This window comes from Beta vulgaris, chromosome 4, assembly GCF_026745355.1.
Source record: "Beta vulgaris subsp. vulgaris cultivar EL10 chromosome 4, EL10.2, whole genome shotgun sequence".
In the NCBI taxonomy this organism is placed as follows: Eukaryota; Viridiplantae; Streptophyta; class Magnoliopsida; order Caryophyllales; family Amaranthaceae; genus Beta; species Beta vulgaris.
Window position 1 is genome coordinate 7,445,570 of NC_079205.1, and position 22,687 is coordinate 7,468,256.

Sequence of the window (22,687 nt, forward strand, 5' to 3'; positions counted from 1 at the left end):
TCGTAAAGGAAAAAATAAGGAGAACTAAATAAAATAAAATGAGCATTTGATATATTTAATCTGATGTTACGTAACCAGCTTAAAATAAATGAAATTAGCTTTTTGTACACATTATGCGTGCGTATTGTCTTTGTATTTTAATTTTTCAAAAAAACTATTTTTCAATTTAAATGCAATAATTTTTCCTTTTTGTTCATTTAAATAAAGCCGTTCGTAATCCTTTTTGTTTCTTTTTCTATCTCTTAGTATATGTATGTATTAGCATACATAATAGAGATAATATTTGAATTTTAACATAAAGGTTTAATTAGATTGTAAACACTTTTAACAGGATCAAGGAAGTAACAACTCCTACAATTATTATCCCTTTTATGCCCGAGTGCAAGGGGGTGTGATCAATAATTGATGTGTGACACTCGTCACTCATAATGCTGCGATATGAATCGTATAAATTATTATCTCGAGTTAAGCACTGACACCATCAATTTTGTTTATTAAAATCAGCGAAGATGCTCTTGCACTAGTCAAAAACGAGAAATGTTGAGCCAATACTTTTTATTTTTGTTAGATGTATGTAACTTCCTTAAGGTTATAGATAATTATTGGAGTTCAGCCAAACTGATGGAGTAAATGATAATGTTAACCAAACTAAAAACAAAGTCAACAATCTACCATTTTTAGTTGGTAAGAAGTCTATAGGGACAACATAAATATTTATACGGATCAACTCGATCCAACGACATAATAAGGTCATTTTGGAAGAGGAGGTAATCGGAATTTTCATTCTCAAATAATGTGTTCAAAACAAACTTTAATCTGGCCAATAATCTCATAATTGTGAGATACAAAGATTTACCTTTAGATCAAGAAATACTTGATGTCGCCCGTCTAATAAAGTAAGCATGTATTATTAGCCGTACTAATGTATCCATTTTAGCAATGGTCAAATGTTTTCGATCTCATTCCCTTTCTCTCCATCTATGTAAGAATTATAAATTAACTGTGCTACACTATGTTGCACCAGATAGACCATAGATTGTACGTGAACTTTTTATTGAAGGACAAAATCATCCACTTTTCTTTAAATATTTTTTTATTATGTGAGAACAGATATATTGAAAGCCTCAATTTTTTTTTAGAGTAGACATACATTTTAAGCCTCGATTTTTGATGTGCTATGACATAACCTGTATCATAACTTGATATAAAACAATCACTATTAGAGTTTAGAAATTGGAGGCCAAACTCTGTTTGCCTTACAAATCAGACAACTAAGAGCATCCAATAAGATTACCAAATATCTTAAACAAAATCAAGTTAGACGAGGTTAGGTTGAAAAGAAAAAAAAAGGGTTTATTGTCAATTCATGCCATGTTAGCTAATTTGTTCCACTTTCAAACTAAAAGTTATGTTTTTTTTACCTCTTTCGAAAACGCATAGTAAGAATGATTTTCTCTAGGTTGTCTTCACACAAGGTTATTGTAATAATAGTGACTTGAATGGTGCCTTGAAGGTGTTTGGTAGAATGCGTGAAGAAGGAATGACATAAGGCGGACTTTGAATGCACATATCTCTCAATCTATAAATGGTTTTGATGTGATTCAAATTGGAGGTAATAGCTTGTTCCAAAAACTTTCCAACGATAGGTCATATGCCCAATTCCGCTGAGAAACGAGAAAGTTATGTCAGTTTTACGAAGAACTGACGAAACTGTTTTCGTCCTCGCCCGGTCGGGCGCGCAAGCTGTTCTGGTAGAGCTGGGGACCGCCCGGTCGGGCGGATTTCACCCGGACGGGTCGGGCGGGTCGGCGAATTATGCGAAAACGCGTTTTTGAGCGCTAAGTATAAATAGGTTATTTGTACCTAGGTTTTAAACGCCGAATTAGTCTCTTTTCTCTCTGTAATCTGGTTTTCCTCGCATAATAAAATATTCTCTCCCTCTCTGCCGTGGATCTAGCCAAATTGGTGAACCACGTAAATCTGTTGTCGTTTTTATTGTTTTTTGCATTCATTATTTGTTTTACTCACATCCGTTATAACAGTTACTTACTCAGAGGTCCAACAAGTCCTAAACTCCCCTCCTTCCACCCTGCAATATTGATATTTTGCTTTTACCAAGATTATAGACAAACTAGATTTAAAGCACTAGTTTATGGTGTGACAGATGACTAGGCCCTTTGACAACTTTTTATGCGATAATGAGATATTATATTCGCTAAAAAGGGGACTTAAACCGATGGCTTAGATTCAGTAGCAATATGAGTAAAGTAAAGAGCTAAATTGATGATGCATAAAAGTTGTTCTTCTTTAAGAAACTGGAAACGCAAGTTTTAGATTAATTAAAAAAAAAGGAGAGGGGAAAAAAAGAATAAGAAGTTCTAAGGAAGGCAGCTTGATTTTGCCGTTTTAGGAAGTGGCCCATGAGAGTTCAGTGAGCAGATTTTCTGGCTGGATTTATGTAGGGAACACACACTGTTTCCCATAATAAATAAATAAATAAATAAATAAATAAATAAATATATAGATAAATAATGTTTGATATATTAATAAACTTAAATAAATTCCATCTTATAAATGATTGACAATAGGAACTAGTAATATGAAAGATAATGTATTAGCTTTTTTCTTTATAAAAGATAACGTATTAGAGTTACATACATGTTGGTCTTCTTCTTTTAGACGTTGTCATCCACATGCAAGTTTTCATATCAAACAAGTACAATAACTTCTTTGTATGTCATCTAAAAAGCATGCTTCTTTTAAAGTTTATATCACTAAAGTTTGGTCCATAATAATAATATGTCCACTATTGTGTGTGTGTGAGAAATTACACCTTTCATATCAAAACATTAGTAGATGTCATGAAATTTTATGATATTTGTTGAATATTTTATTTAAAAATAATGTCAAGTTACACTTTTCCTAAACATTAAACCTCAAATATCAACTTTTTTTAGGACTTAATATGTGGTAATTCTTCTCTTCATTCAAAGTTGATTCCAGTCAAGATAGGTAGAGAACCAAGATATTCACAAATATGGGATAGTTAAATTAACCTTAATTATCTTAATTAATCTACACCATACTGAGTTACAGACCATCTAATATGAGCAAAAATTCCCCCAAAAACCTACGTAATGGCAAATACAAAGTAAAGGTCATTGAATACCAACCATTAAATAAGAAGACCATAGAGAACAAAAAGGAGTGAGGAAACAAGAGAACTTAGATGTTTAAAGTCTACAAGAAAAGCTTTCTTCTAAAACTGAAATTCATAAGAATACGTAGTTGGATATATTTCGTTATCAAATAGCTACTTTCTTTTAATAAGTAGAGAAATGTTGCAGTCATGAATAACACAATACACAATTCAACTGAAATTTTTTCCATAAAAAAGAAAAAAACTATTTTAATTTTGTACAAAAGGAAGCCTAAAATTTTCAGAGTTCCTAGGCATTGCTCTTAAACAAGGGCTACAATAATTCATACATAATTATCAAAAAGAAGAAAAAAAAAAAGGAAAAAAGTAGAAAAAAGAAAAACTAACATTAGACTTGATATACTTGATCTCCCTTCTCCCCCTTTCCTTTCTTTTCTTCATCTGTTTAAAATCACCCCCAAAATGATCACAAAATCTTGTGATTCTAATCTTTAATCAATCCTCCTTACATTAATCAGTGATTATCTCTGTCTGAATCTCAATCTCATCTCTCCTCATTACCATTACACCACTGTTTGTGACCAGGAACCCATTTAGGACACTTAGGACTTAAGTAAGTTGACACCACTCTTGAGTTCAACAACTCCACAATGGGTGCAAATTTCACACACCTAGGAGTTTTATACTGATTAATAGACGCCCCTAAACTAATAGCATAATCCATTAACTTATCAAATGTACCACTTTCTACTACCTTAATCTCCAAAGGTCCAATTGACTTATCTGAAACTCTTCCTTGCCTATACACACTGTTAAGAGACTCCTCAATGGCTAGACAGCAGTCCTCAAAAACCGACGGCGGCACCGTTGTGCACCCGTTGCGGCTCAACTCCCAGAAGAGCACATAGTGGCCTGGTATGGTTGAGAGATCAGCGTAGCTTGTGTACTCTAGCAAGGTGGCGTCAAATGGCTGTAAATGTGTTACTGCATTCTTTACCGCATTTTGTAGCTCAACTTCATCAGTCTTGTCGGAGTCTATGCTTAAGACCACGTTTTTCCGGCACACGAAGTTGAATTGTGGTGCCTTGTTCTTAAACCCTGCCACCCTTAGCACGTCGCCTACCCTGTATCTGTACAGTCCTGTACATAAAGTACAAAGTTCGAGTGAGATTCCATCCTAAAACTAAACTGTAACAAACATTTTTGGACATATCACATATGCCCCGGACCTATATGGCCCAATCATCAACAGTCACATTAAATAAGATAACTAAAGCAAATATACATATATACTTTTGCATTACCTATATGCTATATCATTATTAATATCATCCATAAACTAACATTACATAAAGCTAAGTAAAAGTGAAATTCTTTTCATCTTAAAAATTCTTAAGATCCGCAACTATATTTAGTACATTAATTGGGGTAGTTTCAACTTTCAATCAAGTGGCACCACTACTAAAATTGATATTTTGTAAAGGTGGAAAAAAAAAAACCATATTAACAGCCTAATTATGTTTTTTTTGTGGGTTTAATTAATTTCTCCAATTAAAGAGTAATGTCAATTGATTTCCATAATCAAGAAAAGAAGAGGAGGAAGAAAATCATACCGGCGTAAGTGGTGATGACGAGCTCGTACTCATGTCCGAGCTTAACATCAGTTAGCTCGACGAGTTGTTGTTGCTCCTTTTCGGTGAGAGATTTAGGCATAGAGATGGAATTGGTAACACCATTAACGTTGCGTTGAACAGGTAAGAATTCGAAGTAACCCATAGAAGGAATAAGGGTATAAGAAACTTCGCTTGGCTTGCAGAGTGGGTTAAGATTGACACCAAAATAGCACTCTGAAGAGGCATACATAGTGCAAACAAGTGGTAAACCATTACTATAATAATCAAGGGTAGGGATATATTGTGCCATGGTCCCTGTTACTATAACATCAACATATTTTGTGTTAGGCCATAGACGTGTAATAATCCCTTGCCACGACTCTTTGCTACATTCTAACTCAATAAAATCCGCTAATTTTGGGTCAGGTTTAAGGATCTGCATAACTGCATCACGGACTATTGGGTCAGTGATTTCCGGGTTTAAGGACCCAACACGGATATCATGGGCTAAAAGAGTCCAATGCTTCTCTAGAAACTTTATAGCCCGGATAAACCCGGAAGCAAAAACCGCCCCGACCCGAAGAACCTCGTTGTTTTGACAAAGGCCACAGAGCATTTGAGAGTACATAGATTGGTATGAGTCAGAGCAAAGGATGGTCTCATTTGGGCTAGTGTAGTTGGTGTATGAGTCAAAAGGTCGGTTCTGAAAATGTGAACTCTTATAATAGCTGGTTAAAACAGGTCTAGCAAAAAGCCCACCTGGGGTTTTTGCTTCGGATTTTACGAACAAAAAATACATCCCTTTGCCTTTATCTAGGCCAGGTACAAATTGACTCATTACTGGCATTAGTAAGCTGTATAGCATGCACCTTCTGTCTAACTCTTCTTCAATTGTTGGCATCAATTTTCTTTCTCCTCCAGAAGTTCCAGAACTACAAAGATTAAAATCAAACTCATTATTATTACATACTATGATATATTATATGTATTACCAAATGATTCAAACATATTACATATAGAAGAAGAAAGACAAAAGTTACCTGGTAAGAAACTCGGAGATAGGATGAGAGCAAAGAATGGGGGATTTATCACCATTGGCGATGCGAGTAATATCAGATTGAATATCTTCATATTTGATAACAGGGATAAGTTTTTTGAAGGTATCTCTATCAGTAGCACCATTAAGGCCATGCCTTTGAAGGTACTCAACGTTCGAGTTTCGAGTTAAGATTTCAAAGAGAACTCTTTTTTGGACATGATCAGCATTTTCTGTTACTTCTTCTATGAACTCTAGAGATTTTTTGTTCTTTTCATACATATTGTTGTATTCTTCCATGGTTTTTTTCTGCTGATCATATGTTTCTTTTGGAGCTTCAGGCATAGTTGTTTCTTTCTTCTTTTTTTTCTTTTTTTTCTTTTTTTTGAGAGAAAAAGAAAAAGAATTGGAAGAAGAAAATAATAAAAGTAGAGATTTGATGATGCAGAGGAGATGTTTGTTGTTGGTTATGGGAGTGTGGGGTGTAAATGAAAGAAAGGGTATGTGGGTTTTTATAGAAGAAACAAAGGGGAAAGGGGGTTGGCTTTTGCTCCAACTCAGGGTTCAAATTTGCTATAAATAAAATATTCTTACAAAAAATATATAAATTTATAAATTGGTGGGTAGAGTTGTCAATTTGTATGAGGATTTGATTACTTATCATTTTTTTGGTTTTTCATTTGTTAACAATTAACGTTAGCTAGCTTGCTTGACCGACCAACACATGGATGTTCCATGCTATCTTAGCTAAGGTCAAAACCACAACCACTCTTAGAGGCAAAATATGTATGTTTATTGGATTAAATTTCCAACTCGATTATAATCTTCATTTTTGTACCCTGCAATTAAGGAAGAGTTGACCTAACAAAATCTATTGTGTGAAAAGATATGGAGTATCTGTTAAAATTGCCATGTACTGTTTTCAATTACTTTATCTAAATAACGACCAAAATTAACATTGTATATATATGTATTATATGGTCAATAAACCATGTAAACTAATGATATTGACAATAGACCATAAAAACTAATATACACCATGATTTTCTTAAGATTTTAACTACACCAATCTTCAAAACTAAATAAATATTTATCTAGGTCGAAATCAAATTATATAAATTCAACTACAATGTTAATTTTGGTCATTTTTTAATAAAGTGGTTGAATACGTGGCAATTTTTGAAGCTCATTGTTTTGCTTATTTTATGTTTTTTTTTTTTATATTCTTGTTCGTTTAACATTTTTATGCTCATTACACAACGTTTTAGTTTATTTTACGTTTTTTTTTTCTCATTTTAACTTCTTTATGATAATTTTACGTTTTTCTCATATAAAGTTTTTGCTCATTAAATGTTTTCTACTCGTTTTATGCTTTTGCTAAAAAAAATTATATCTGTTTTTCGCTCATTTTGAGTGGTTCTCACCATAAAAGAATTCTCATTAAAACTGAACCATATATGTGTGTGTATATATATATATATATATTATATATATATATATATATATATATATATATATATATATGGAAGTGGATCTTGTGAAAACCACTCTTAGGCTGAAAACTCAAAACATCCAATCTTGATCGTCCGATTTCGCTTAGTTTTATTAACCGTCAATTACGTTTCATTCTCCCGTAGCTTGGTCATCTAGAACTACTAGAAGCACATGACTTTCTCTCTCTTACCCCTCATCTCTACCTCTCACCGACGATTTTCTCTCTCCTCATCTCAACTTCCATAACAGACCTATCTCTCTGTAATCTCGAATCCGCCATTTTCGTTCTCCAAGCTAACGGCTTCGACCTCTTCGGTAACTCCATCGCAGTCTCTGACCTCTCCATTCAAATCCTTTCTCACAAATATAACTCAATGGCGTCAACAATGGTGTCGGCCGCCCTGGATTCACCTTTCTTGCACCTCCAAACTCCGTACTCTTCGCAAACGAAGAATTATATCTATTTTGATTATTGATTGAGGTTGAATAATTTTAAATTTCTCTATAATCTGGTCTGAGAGTTATGTGATTTGATGAGTAATTGTTAATTTTCTGATAATTTTGAGCTCATTTTGGTCATCATTATCAAATCTTCAACTGAATTTTTGAATCTAGTAATTTTAGATCGAAATTGCGAAGAGATCTTCATTTTTCGTTCAAATTCGATCGGTTGTTAAACAATTACTAGATTCGATTAGAACAGATCGAATTTGAACGAAGAATGAAATTTACGAAACTTGTGTTTGGAGTTTGGACATTGACCTTCACCTAATCCTCGATGTGCCGGCTAACTCGCTGTTGCACCCGCCGCTGTATAGTTGGCTTTCAATCTCTCCCCTCTTTCACTCTCTTGCTGTCTCATCTTCTTGGTAATTTACTCTTTTACTTTTCAACAATTAATCAATTTATTAGATTTAACTATTCTTATGGATTTTTATTGGATTGCTCAATTTTGGATTCATATTAGATGCTTTTTTTAGGCTATTAACATTCATTCGTCTTGATTTTTCTTTTATTCTTGTTAAATGTTATTTACTTTTCAATAGCTCGAATATTGAAAATAAAGCATACTCTTCTAATCTTCTAATTGTAATTGTTAAATTACGTGATTGTTGTCGGTGATTTGATTTTTGACTTGTGAATTTTTGGTGGATTTTGGTGTAGATTTGTTGAAAACTTAAAAGTTACCCTATATCAAGTTTTTATTAGTTTCCAAAGTATTGTTATTAGTTGCTGTTTTAAGGCTATTTGTTACCCCCCTCTCACTAACATATATTTGGCGAAATTCATACAAAGTATTGTTATTAGTTGCCAAAGTATTGTTATTAGTTGTTGTTTTAAAGCTATTTGTTACACCCCTCTCACTAACATATATTTGGCGAAATTCATACAACCTATTAGCCCAATTGGCAAAACATTGTGTAAGACACAATGATGTAGGTTCGAATCCTACATAGTTTTAACTATAATCAAAGTTAAAATAAGTTACCCTTAAAATCTAAAAAGTTGTCCTAAAAATGGTAAAAGTTACCTTAAAAGTGGTAATAGTTACTCTTATAATAAATAAAGTTACCCTTGAAATATATAGAACTATCCTTAATATAATAAAGTTACCCCAAAACTGACAAAAGTTACCCTAAAAGTGTTAAAAGTTACACTGAAGGGGTTAAAAGTTATTTTGTTTTCAGTTTTCACATTAAGAGCTGTTTTCAACGGATCATTCCCATATATATATATAATGACTTATGGATGACTAGACATATATATACCTGAACTAGATGGCTCATCACCCATATATTTAACTCTAACTTTTGTAAAAGACCCTATCTAAATGGTTGATTTAACGCTTTTAAATAATAGATTTTTTTATTATTATCAACTAAATTCATAATATAAACGTCATTCCATTAACTTTTTCACCTCACAGTTGTAGTTACACTAAAACATATATCTTATATATATAAACAAAATTTATTGTTTTTTCATAACTAAACCTTTAAACATTTTAATATTTTATATGATATGATTAATCATTATCTTGAACTTTTCCAAGATAGACCGGCAAAGATAACTCTTCCAAACTAAATTAAATTCATACTATATGTCATTATATTTCGACAAAATACCAAAGTCAAGTTTTCAGAATCATTTTTTACGTGGTCTTTTAATAGATATTAATTGAAAGATTTCAGAGTCATTATATCATATAAAATAGAGAAGGAAAATATACTCTTCAAGAAAAAGAGAAGGATAATATGAATAGATTTTCTAGCAAAATACAGGTTTTCGGGGACCTAAATGCTTCAGAAAAGAATAAATACCTAATTTGGATCTCAAATTTAGTCATCGGGCAGGTAAAGATCTAATCCAAGAGGAGTAAATAAGTTGTTGGAATGAAGCAATATTATGTTAACTACTAAATAATTAATGAATAGTTGATATTCAATTATCTTAATAGTAATGCAGTTGATGGTTAGAATAACTCAACTACTAATAATATTTTCCTTAATGATCGATTATTTAAACAATTCTTTATGGTTACTAAAACCTAGCTTGATAGTGAATTAGCTTCCTTTTCTCTCACTGAAGATTAATCAATCACAACATACATCAAGAATGATGCTAAAAGGACCAACCATCACTTCTAACTTGGTAGTCTGATAAATTATGTCAAGAATTACTAAGAGATTTAAGCTAGATTCGAATTCAAATTCCGTGAGTAGCCAAACTAAAGATTTATGTTAACTACTCTAAATAATTCATTTAGAAAAAATAATTAACATTGCCTTGAAACCTCTGGTGCCATGTTAAAGTTTGTAATTAGGCTTGGGGCACATTGACAATGAGGACAGAGAAAAATCCACTACACAAGACCAAAGAAAGTTCAATATGAAAACTATACAAGAGGAGTAACCCGGCCCCTTAAACTTAAACAGTAGGTGAACGTGTTTATTTCCGTCTTTTATCAATGTGGGACAATCACGATGTGACATAAACCATAAGGCATTAATTTAAGAAGTCTTAACGCACTGCAATATATAAAGTACAAATAACAATAACTTGAGAACAATCATTGCAAAATTTGCATCGTCTTTGTAGCTCATTACCTAAACAGATAACATGATGTAGTATGATCACTCCTGCTAGCTATGTTGTGATGCAAAGTTTTCCTTTTTTATTTTTCTTTGTTCTTTATTTTTCTTATTTGGTCCTTGATATCTCTTACTTTTTTCTTCCTTGATCTTTACTTGGCTTGGCATAACTAAGGCTTAGATATTTGGGTGAGATATATGGAGCTAGGATGATAGTAGAATTTATACAAAATAAGGGTAAAATGGGATGAAAAAAGAAACATGCTTCTAAAATGTCTAACTTAGGCAAGGAAAAAAGGACGATACTACCTTATAAAGCATGCATGAAAAGTACTGATCAAGTAATTGGGTATAAGGGGTAGAGGTGGTAGCCCAATGGAGTACCATCCAGAATTTTAGGGCATTGCCACGGGTTATACTCCTCATCCCAACAATATGTTGGGGCATTCACTTTGAATTGTTTAGCCTTATACCCAGTCTCTGAGCTGTTGTGCGCTGCAAGTTAGCAATGTAGCAAGGGTTGATCCGAACCAATTATCTTTCCTAATAAAAAAAGAAGTAATTAGGTACAATTTCGCTCAACTTTTCATTTTAAAGAAGGAACTTGATCGTATTTTGCGAGTTCACTCATGGTACACCCGGGTGTACCATGCTCATGGTACACCCAGGGGTATTTCTGTAATTGATTGCAAGTTGAGGGGTACGCTGGTAATTTCGGGGCAATAAATGACAAAAAGCAAAAAGCAAAAATCTGAATCCAATTCTTCTTTCTTGCTCATTTCTCTCAATTCTTGCTCACCAGAAAAATCTGATTTTCAATTCTTTTCTCTCTCCTCCTTCCAAACCTTCCAAACACAACAATGGAGATCTGAAATTCGCGAGATGAATGATGAGATGATGATGACGCGGACTCGAGATGATGATGATGAGGCAACTGAAGAGACCCACAACCCATCCACGACGATGATGAAGACCCACGACCCAGATCTGATTATGTTTTTGCTTATTTGTTTTATAGTTGTTGTTTTTCTCATTTCCCCTCAGTTATTCGTATTGCATAAACCAGATGTTTTTGGTTGTTTAATATGACTAGGACATGAACAGAATTATGGGTGCTGATTTTGAATTATCATTGTAGAAATGATCAAATGTATTCTGCAATAATTTTGAATTCTAATGTTCAAATGAGTCAAGCATCTATGCTTATTTAGAATGATTAAAGATTATGTGCTCATTTACATAATTTGTGTTGGATGATTATTGCTGCTTAGTCAAATCTTATACTTGCTCTAGTTTTTTTTTTTTTTTCTATTCATTTCATCTCTTTCTTCATTTTCTTTTTTGGTCACCTGTAATTAGTTCGTTTTCGTAACTACTCATTTGCACCAAGTTTGCTCATTTTCTTAAATGAGTAGAAACACTTGCTCATCTGCTCATTTTACCCATTTGCTCATTTGATCATTTGCTTAACAGTTTTTTCACCATATACCCCTGATTTTTTTTTTGCACCGTACACCCTTTCAACTTTTCAAATTCACCATATACCCCTCACTTTTCGAAAAATACATCAACTTGCCCTTTTGACTAACGGTGTTAAACTTTTGTTAGTCATTAACCCCTAATTTCCTCTTTAATCCTAATTAACTACCCTAAATCCTAATAGTAACCTTCAACCCTAAACCTAACTAACCAAAACCTAATAACCCATACCCACCCTCATCCCACCACCCCACCCCCATCCCATGCATGACCCACCACCCCCTAACCTTAACCCACCCTAACCCTAACCAGTGCCACCACCTCACCCACCACCTGACCATCCCTAGCGCCACCACCTGACCCTCCCTAGCGCCACCACCACCTGACCTCACCACCAGCCTACCTGTCGTACCTCCCTCTCCCCACTCCCCAGGCTGCCGCACATCCCCCTCCCCAAAACGCCCAGCCTGCCCCTTCCCACACCCCCAACCTGCATCCCCCCTTTCCACCACCCTTCCCACACCCCCCCTCCCCTTCGAACAAAGGACCGGTGAGAACCCCCCTCCCCTTCGAACAAAGAACCGACGAGACCCTCCATCCCCTTCGAACAAAGAACCGGCGAGACCCCCCTACCCTTCGAACAAAGAACCGGCGAGACCCTGCCCCTTAGAAAAACATATCGGCGAATCAGAGGAGAGAGAGGCGAGACCCCTCCCTTCGAAAAACAGACCGGCGAAACAGAGGAAAAAGAGGCGACATCCTCCCCTTCAAAAAACAGACCGGCGAAGCAGAGGAGAGAGAGGCGAGACCCTCCCCTTCGAAAAACTGACCGGTGAAACAAAGGAGAGAGAGTGTGCGTTTTTCCGGCGAAAAACAGAGGAGAGAGAGTGTGTGTTTTGTGCGTAGGGATAGGGGAGAGGGAGGGGGGGAGGGGGAGGTGGGTTTATGGGGGAGGGACCTAGTGGCGGTCAGGTGGTGGCGTTAGGGAGGGCTGGTGGGGGTCAAGTGGTGGTGGGGTTAGGTGGTGGCGCTGGAGAGGGCTGGTTAGGGTTAAGGTGGGTTAGGGTTAGGGTTAGGGTTAAGGTTAAGGTTAGGGTTAGGGTGGGTTAGGGGTGTTTAGGGTTAGAATACTAGATTAGAGGTTAGGATTAGTGTTAGGGTTAGATTTAAGTTAGTTAATTAGGATTAGAGGGGAGTTTAAGGGTTAATGACTAACGGAGTTTAACGCCGTTAGTCATTAAGGGTAAGTGAATGTATTTTTTGAAAAAGTGAGGGGTATATGGTGAATTTGGAAAGTTGAAAGGGTATACGGTGCAAAAAAAAAATTTGTTAGGGGTATATGATGAAAAAACCGTTTGCTTAATTTTTGCTCATTTGCTCATTTTGCTCATTTGCCCATTTTGCTCATTTGGCGAAAATAGCCTTGGGTGTACCATGAGCATGGTACACCCAGGTTTACTATAAAGATTCTCGTATTTTGCTAATCAGATCTTTAGAAATCCGAATTTATAATTTGAGATATTTGAATAATCGATAATACAATTGATCCAGAAGGATTTCAATATCAAAGTTTATCATATCCAAAAGTTTTGGATATACATAATCTCATAACAGATATCTTGTTTGCAAAGTCCTACTCATTTATGTAGTTTAAGAATTTACTCATATTAGATTAAGATATATTTTCAACGAATCATGTTATTTTAAAAAGAGACAAAATCATGTTGTTTATGTATAAACATAAAAAGAATTAAGACGTGTTCTCTTCGCTAGTTACATACTCCCTCCGTCCCATAATATAGTGCTTGTTTTTTTTTTACACGGTCTTCAAGATGTAACTTTGACCTTTAATATCTTCAATTTCGTATTGATAAAAAAATATAAAAAGTTGATATTATGAAACTAGACATTGAGATAAATCTAACAAGATCAGACATGAATATGTTTTTTTATATATATAAATGAGAATATTCGGTCAAAGATTTTAAAGTTTGACCGACCAAAAATGAAGTAGGCACTATATTATGGGACAGAGAGAGTATTAACTTATATGTACTTATCAAAATTTATCTACACGCATGAATTTTTTTATAGATTTGACTATCGGTTTATGGAACATTTTTGTGGAATATATTTTTATATCAAGAGAATAAACTCTAATGGTGATGATTTTTTCTCATTTATTCATAATAAAAGTTACTAAATAATAGGAAAAATTCAGAAGAATTCCGGAACGGTCTCAACTATGGGAGTTTCGCCATTTTTCACTCTCAACTTATAATTATTCCAATATAGGCCGCTAGTATAATATTATAATATTGCTGCAATTTTTAAGAGGGGTATTGCTACGGATTTCGACGTGCCACAAATAAGGGCATATCAATAAGTAAGTTTATTCTTGAGGTTTTTAAACGCATCAATAGGTTCTATTGCGACAATTTCCTTAAAAACCTATAGCAACATGTTTAATTATTCTTTTTTTTTTTTAAATACAAGTCTATTGTTGCCGTTCTGGGGAGAAACCATGGCAAGAGGTCGTTATTGTTGCAGTTTTCACCCAGAACCGCAACAATAGACTTGATTTTTTTTAAAAAAATATGCAGGATGTTGACAGCAGCAACAATATGTATTAGGCAACGACATTTCTCTATAAAATTTGTTAGAGCTCCGTTTGTAAATTGGATAAACGACCCATAATTGGGAATATAACCTTCACAAAATCACATCTAACATCCAATTACAACCTCCATCATCCAACAAATACCCCCCACCAACTAACATCCATCATACATCATCCATCATCCAACATCCAAACTCACCAAGAAATTAATATCATCAAATCCAACACAAATATCATCCAAATATATATATATATATATATATATATATATATATATATATATATATATATATGTATATATATATCATCCAATATTATCTAATCTAAAACAAATGCATTGATTGGTACAAGTTAGACTAAGTTCGTTGTAAACCTAAGTATACCAAGCAATTGAAAACCTCATACATACTGACCAATACAATCATCAATAAAGTATCTTGCCTACTTATTTTTTTATCTCATTGATTCGCTCATTTGTGTAACAATAGGATGTAACTGGATGAGAAACATAATAATAATAATAATAATAATAATAATAATAATAATAATAATAATAATAATAATAATAATAATAATGCGACGACATAATATAATACATATATATGCATTAAATTAACTTTATATCAGATAAATTCACTAAAGTTTAACCCAAAGTCAATAATGAATGAAATAAATTGTAAGTGAACAAAAACTTACTTCACTAAAATCCTCCGAACCGGAATACATAGTGGATATGTCAAAAAAAATTAATTAGTTACATAGGTTCAACCGTGGAAAAGTTATATCGTAACTAATATCAAGAGCAAAAAGCAAAGTAGATATGTATGAACATAAAACTAAGACAGTAGAATTTCATCTAAAGTCTAGAGTTGATAATTGCTATATGAATGAATATTACTAAATATGAGTTCGTGCCGTAATTACCAGGAAAAGGCATTACATAGTTAATCGTAGTTTAAGGGGTAAAACTAAGGGCCCCTCTTGTTATTAATTGTCTCTGAGCATAATAGACACTCTTATAACCAAAGTTTAGTTATCCTGCCATTTTGACGGCAACTTTCTTAGACAAAATTATACAACTTTTTAATCCTTTTCTACCAACTGATAAAGACTTTGGAGTTGTAGGTGGAAATACCATTACTTTTCTTTTCCTTCTATAAATTGGCTTCATAATTTTGACTTGACGCACTAGCCAAACAATTTTAAAATTTTCACATAACAATTAAGTGGACTTTTATAAATACTTTGTTTGAATAGCAATTATGAAAATTAGAGTATAAAAGGATAGTATTAAGGAGATGAAAGCGTGAGTAAAAGAAAATGAATCATCCTATTTCCTTTTCTTTCGCTTTTCCATATTATACCCAGATAATAGAAAATGTACTACACCCTCATTTTCTTTCTAATTAAAGTCACCCTATTACCTTCATACATCTTTAAGATTCACAAAAGATACTGATCGAGAAAAAAATAAATTAGACGTAGGATTTGGATATCATCCTCAACCAATTAATAACCAACGTATCACTAATAGCTTTTATAAATTAACAAAATGATACCTAAGTGACGTATCTAAACGTTATCGGGGATTGTTTTTTTTTTTTTCAGGTTTAAGATTACAAATTAATGTTTCTAGCTTTAGTCTTCGTACCAGAATATTTTTGGTGTTTGCACCCGGTTCACCCTTCGGGTTACATCCGGATCGAGGTCAAGTTCGGGGTGGTTAGGTTTCATTCCTCTCCCAAGGGTGTTGCGGGGATTCGAACACGAGTTCATCCTACCAAAGCCAGTCCCCATCACCACTGGGCTAACACTTACTTGGTTCGTACCAGAATATTCAAGGGGTGCAAATATTTTACTGTGCAACAACTAAGGTTCATGGTTAACACTACAAATGTTTGCTAGCTCCAATAAAATCCTTATGTTTAAGTTTTTAAAAGGGGTTCAAAATGTCAAGAATGGCAATTATTTAGGGCAGATTCTATTTCATGTTTTTGCTACAACCATACAAGACTTTATTGATTATATTAGCTAACATCCATTAGTAAACCTTTTAATATATATAATGTCAAAGTGAAAGTTAACACTTTTTATTTTACACTAGCTTTTGAGTCTGATGATACGTCATGTTATTGCATAGATAAACGGTTATCACCGTATGAGAAAAGACACTAATTAAACATATACTCATAAATAGATAAATGGATTCTTTTTAAATTCTTCACCTCTGATTCTTTGTCTATATCTTCCTTCGTTTATTACATTGCTATTTATTACATATATTTCTTTATAGTACAACATGTAAGATAAATTTTGATCAGTGGATAAGTTGGACGATGTTTATGGTTAAGGTTGTGAATTGAGGACCTCTAACCGTCATATATGTTATTTTAGGTGTAGCTCATCCGTTTCAAAATAGTAGCATCATTTGGCATTAGATTACTAAAAATAAATCAACTTTGACAAGTCTTCTCTCACCATCATATAAGAAAAAACATAGTCAAGTAGGATTTTGTTAAATTCGTCTCAATACGAGGATTTTAAATATCAACTTTTAATATTTTTTACTTATATGTAATTAGAGATATTAATGTTCAAAAAAGCGTCTTGGCAAACTTGAAAAAAGCAAACGATACAATTATTTTGAAACAGAGGAAGTATAAAATTAGATAAACTGATTAATGGAGAGAGACACATGACAAATGTATGGTAAATTATCACGACACAATCCTTTTTTTCATAACTTTTGAACCAATAATTGACTACACCATTACCAACTCTTTGTATGTACTTTCCCGTTACCAACTCTTTGCATGTACTTCCTCCGTTTTTTTATAGATGCTACATTTCCCTTAAATGGAAATGTCATAATAGATGCTACATACCATAAATGGATATCTTTTCACCATAAAAATCTTAAAATACTATTAAAAAGTTAGTGGTCCCCCACCTTCTCTTTTAAAATACTCATACTTTTTCCTTAACAAATGGTTTTTTATTCAAAAAGTGGTGGTCCCCTACTTTCTCTCTCTACCTTTCTTAAAAAACCCCCACTTTCTCTATGTAGCAAGAATAAAAACACGGAGGAAGTACTTCCGAATGAAGTTAATATATATTGACTACTACAAGCGTGAGTACTTTTTTGCACAATTTAGCTTAAATTTTGTTTTCGGAGATCTAAATGCACAATGATGGGTTATGATGAGGAGGATTCTTATATGAGAATGTGAGAACACTATCCAGTAATCTATTTTAACCAACAATTAATCAATTTTGATTAAAATGTAAACATATTTTCTCTTGTGCAACCAATTTTAAATTCTTAAAGGGTATCATATAAGTTTATAGAAAAACAATTGTCATATTATGTGATATCTTAATACAGGGTTTATTAGAATTGAAAAATATTCCGCTGTTTTTACATTGCTATATACGGAATTTCGATAATGTGAAAATCCAAAGTATAATCCTTTTTTATTAATAAGTAATTCTTTATGGTTAAAACGTATCCACTTTTTCCTTTCTCGCTAATGTTTCAAAAGGATTAAAATTAAACGAAAAAAAGGTTACAATATAATATCTTAATAAAGGATTATATATTAATTTGGATAAGTATTTCACTATGTTCAGTTTATCATATAAGATGTTTTCTAACCTAAATTGTAGTCTACATAAATGTTGTATCTTTGAATACGTTTAAATTAATCAATCTGGTACATTGAAGATCTTAGATATGGTTATTGAGTTTATGTACATTTGGCTTAGTTACAAGAAAATTGTGCACTTGCTTGCACGACGTAAGGACCCTAGTCCCTAGCTATGGACACGAGATCAGGCGTGCCTGTACAATGGTGCGGTGTCTCGTATTACACTAACAAACAGGTTTCCCGCAATTTGTCCAGAAGGCAGAAATACCCATCTCTTATTTATTTCCCATAATCCCATTCTTGAGTTTTTTTTGGTAAGTAAGTTGTATAACAAACCAAAAAACCTCCCTTACAACCTTAAACTCTTTCCAATGTAAAAGAGCAAACTCTCATCTGCTAAGCTCTATGATAGAAATTTGGGGACGCATGCAGAAGTTTTGATGGACTCGAATAGGATCATAAAATTGCATTTTTATACATAATTAATTGTACAAGTGTGTTTATGAGAGCTCATGTCTCTTATTCACCTTATTAGAACCGTTTGTTTCTACCTTTCCTAATATCTTGTGTGGAGCTCCCTTGTTTGGCTCCCCTTTTCAACTCATGCACATATTACATATTTATAGTTGTTGTATCCTAACTTCTAGATTTTTCTTTCAAGTACAAATATCTTGGATTTTTCACAAGATAATTCTAGATACACATTAGATATTTTTCTCACATTTTTCATTAAACATTTAGAATTTTCTAGATTAATCTCTAACACTATACAACCCAGCAAAAAAGCTCATTACAAATTGTCAAAGGACCAACTCAACCAAAAACTTAAGCTGATGGTTGGAGTTCCAGGAATAGTTTAATACGCTATCACTTCCTCTCACGCGAGAGCCCATTGGGCTTCAATTGTGGATGCAGCATAGGTCTCCCTCATACCTGACGCTAAATATTCCACGCACTTACCAATGAGGGGGTGGATGAGATCTGAACCCGTGACCTTTATGTCACGCTGGCTTCGATACCATGTCAAATGACCAACTCAACTAAAAACTTAAGCTGATGATTGGAGTCCCAAAAATAGTTTAATACTCTATAACAAATCAACCACCCATACTCTGTCAATAGAGCGCATTTCCTAGGCAAGCAGTATAAAACTTAATGTTAGATTAATTAAAGAAGATTTTACATGATATATTATTTGAAACGAATCTCATTGCAACCTTGTTTAACTAATACTCCTACTAAATAAAAATAAATTCCCATTCCTGCTGAGTTTATCGTATACAAGTGTACAAGCTATTAGGATTATTTCATATCTATCTTATGGAACAAACATTTAGCATATAGGACTGATTATTATGACAAACCTAGTTTAGCATTTTTATTATTTCATTTTTTTTCAACTGCTAACAATTTTGTGTATTTCTACCAGTATATATAGTTTAAATTTTATTATATTTTTAAAATTATTTCAGATAGAATAAGTCAAGATATCTAATGAGAAAAGGTTTAGTCAAATTATTTATGATACATTTGAAGCTCCATATATTTTATATTATGAGCGTATATATAGGTTCCATCTACAACCGTAATACATTTATATAAGCTCAAATACATTTAGAGAGGTTAAGATAAAATTGAGGTTAATATTGAGGTGTTGTAAACGATAGGTTATAGGAATCTCCCTTCATTTTTTTTTTACTTTGTACTGCATTCGTGACTCATATAAATAAAAAAAAGGTTAAGATAAGTCAAACTAAACCTAGTAAACCACGCTATGAATGGTTTTATTTAAAAGAGAAATAATTGACTAGTCAATTTTAAATGCATACTATTAAGCACCTCTTGAAAATAAGACGGTGGATGTTCAGTTTTTAGTGCATTACTTCAATTGAAGTATCTAGTCGCTTAACCACCTTTTTGTCAGTTCACTATCAATTTCATTTGAAATATCAACATACTTATTTTAGTCCTTTGAATTACTACCATATGAAGTATAATTTCAAATACACATTAGCTAAAATGCAATTTTAAATGTAACAAAGTATGAAGGATATGCTCTAGTCACTTTATTTTGATCATGTATTTGTAACAAAGTCATGAATTATATCTAAAGTACTATTCAAATAAGTTAAATTCAAAGCCAATAAATAGTACTGAAATTGTCAAGTGAAAATTCCTAACTACAATAACCTAAGATGAGAAGATAAACTAAGTCATGGGACAATAAATTCATATAACATAAGTTCAACATTAAGAAGCTAGAATAGATAAATAAAGATAAATTTCATACTAAAAAACTTAGGTATGCTAATATTGTATTATAGGGTAACAATAAGCTATAGACAAGCACACGCTTAGACAAGAAAAACGTTTTGCAAGAAAGAAGGAGATTTTTATCCTTGTTTTAAATGAAAAGTGGGTGATGTTCACTCGACATGATGTCCTCCAAAAAAAAAATATATGGTGACACATTACACGAATCAAGATGATCCCAATTGTTATACTATATACGCTTGCTTATTCCAAAATATATATACATCTATGTCAAATCTATTTTTTATTTCATTTTCCATTCTGAAAAAATGGTCAACAATATATCATAATTGGAGCTAAGAATTGACAACTAAAACTAGATGCTTCCTAATAGCTCATCCACCCATAATAGCTCATTCTTTCTTATCCACCCATAATAGCTCATCTTCTTAAAAGCACGTCAAAAGTGGAAAATTTATGCTTCCTCTATGTTAAATTACCCTATAGTAATTCTTTTAGGGTATATAGATTTATTTTCTGGTATAAAAACTATTCTCGTTGTCCCACTTAAATTTTTGTTCTCTTCAATTCGTAATGTTGAATCCTATATTTCCAAATTGGGAAAATAGTTATATATATATATATATATATATATATATATATATATATATATATATATATATATATATATATATATATATATATATATATAATATATATAATATATATATATATATATATATATTTCATTTCTTGATATGCTATCTAAGTTAACATTTTAAGTTGTATCAAAGATTGTTCTTGAAGACTACCAAGGGTCTAGATATATAAGTTAACTATGAAAAAATAGATTATCACTTAAGCACAAATTGAGCTGATTACTTTGCTTCTTTAAGAAATTTGCGTATATCCTATTCCCTATACAAAGAGAAGAAGAATTTACTAAAATAATAATAATAATAATAATATTAACAATAAGAACAATAATAACAATAAAAACAATATTAATAACAATAATGATAAAAAACAAAAAGAATGTGACATTTAGCAAAGGTCTAACCCATTTAAACTATATATTGAATCTTTTATTTTGTTTAAAAGATTCTTAAAAATTGAATTATTCCGTAAGTAAAGGCTGCGGTCTTCAGAAACAAAAAAATAATAAGAAAAGTCATCTCAATTACTAACAAAAAACTAAATAAACCAAAAAGTTGATTTATTTTCTCAAAGGTGGAGATAGTTCATTGGTATGCAATAAAATCTGAATTTTCTTTATCTTTTTGTTCTCGTTCTACTGCATATTTTTTCTGATCCATATTAGTTGTAACATATAAGGTTGACATACTTTATGAGGAAACGATGTGAAGATAACTATGAGATAGAGATAGAGAATGACGAATATGATATTTTCTCTGTTTATTTATAGCTTACTCATTTTATATTGCTGGAAAACTAATGATAAAGTATAAAAATATAAGAGATAAGCTGAAAAGATGAGGAGAGAAATTGAAAAGGAGAGAAGAGAAACTTAAAAGTAGGTTAAAATATTTTTAAAATGGATGACATGAAAATAGTAAATGAGACATGCATGTTACAATAGAAAAAGCAACAATGTGTAGATCAAAAATAAATTGTCTAAATAGAAAAGTATATATAGATTAAAAAGAAAAGAGGGAGTAGTAGAGAGATAGAAAGAAGACATCACCTTATATGATAATGTTGCAATTAATGTGAAATTTTCAAATAGATTAAATGATACAATTATTACGGAACAGAATAAGTATTAGTTAGCGATGTAAGCCGAAAAAATCGAATCTACTTAGTGGATAATTTTATAATTTACATACTAGAGATAAACATTAATGATAAATGAAGTTGAACTCAATAATTTACATAATTTTTCTAAAATCAATTTTTAATCGGTAGATTATCTAATAAGTTGATTACCAAGTGGATATTAGGAGTTTCTTGTAAAAGTATATATCTTGCTGTTTTATGAGAAAAACATTAGTATTACTCACTATTTAGAACGATGCTAGCTGTCTCTAAATTTTACAAGTTCAACACATGTACGAATAGGATTTCGATTTCTTCACGTAGCAATTCTCTATCAATTTTCTCCAGCAAAGTTGTGAAAATCTTTGCTACTTTTCGACAAAGCGATCCAACGACTTTTTGTAAATTAAAAAATAGTTGTTAATGTTGGCTGATGGGCCGATGGCTGCATTATTTAATACATTCTCTCTATCTTTTTATTTATTTCAATGCTCAATTTTTAATCTCTATTATATAA

The 22,687-nt window shown here is 32.4% G+C and overlaps 1 protein-coding gene across 1 annotated transcript; it reads right to left on the reverse strand.

The window, feature by feature from the left end:
* Window positions 1-3,369: 3,369 nt before the first annotated feature.
* Window positions 3,370-6,371, reverse strand: LOC104907113 (indole-3-acetic acid-amido synthetase GH3.6). Its single transcript, XM_010695997.4, has 3 exons — window positions 5,814-6,371; window positions 4,774-5,705; window positions 3,370-4,300 (listed from the first exon to the last, which is right to left on the reverse strand). Exons 1-3 carry the CDS (start codon window positions 6,152-6,154, stop codon window positions 3,705-3,707), a joined length of 1,869 nt encoding a protein of 622 aa, XP_010694299.1. The 5' UTR covers window positions 6,155-6,371; the 3' UTR covers window positions 3,370-3,704.
* Between the last annotated feature and the right edge of the window lie 16,316 nt (window positions 6,372-22,687).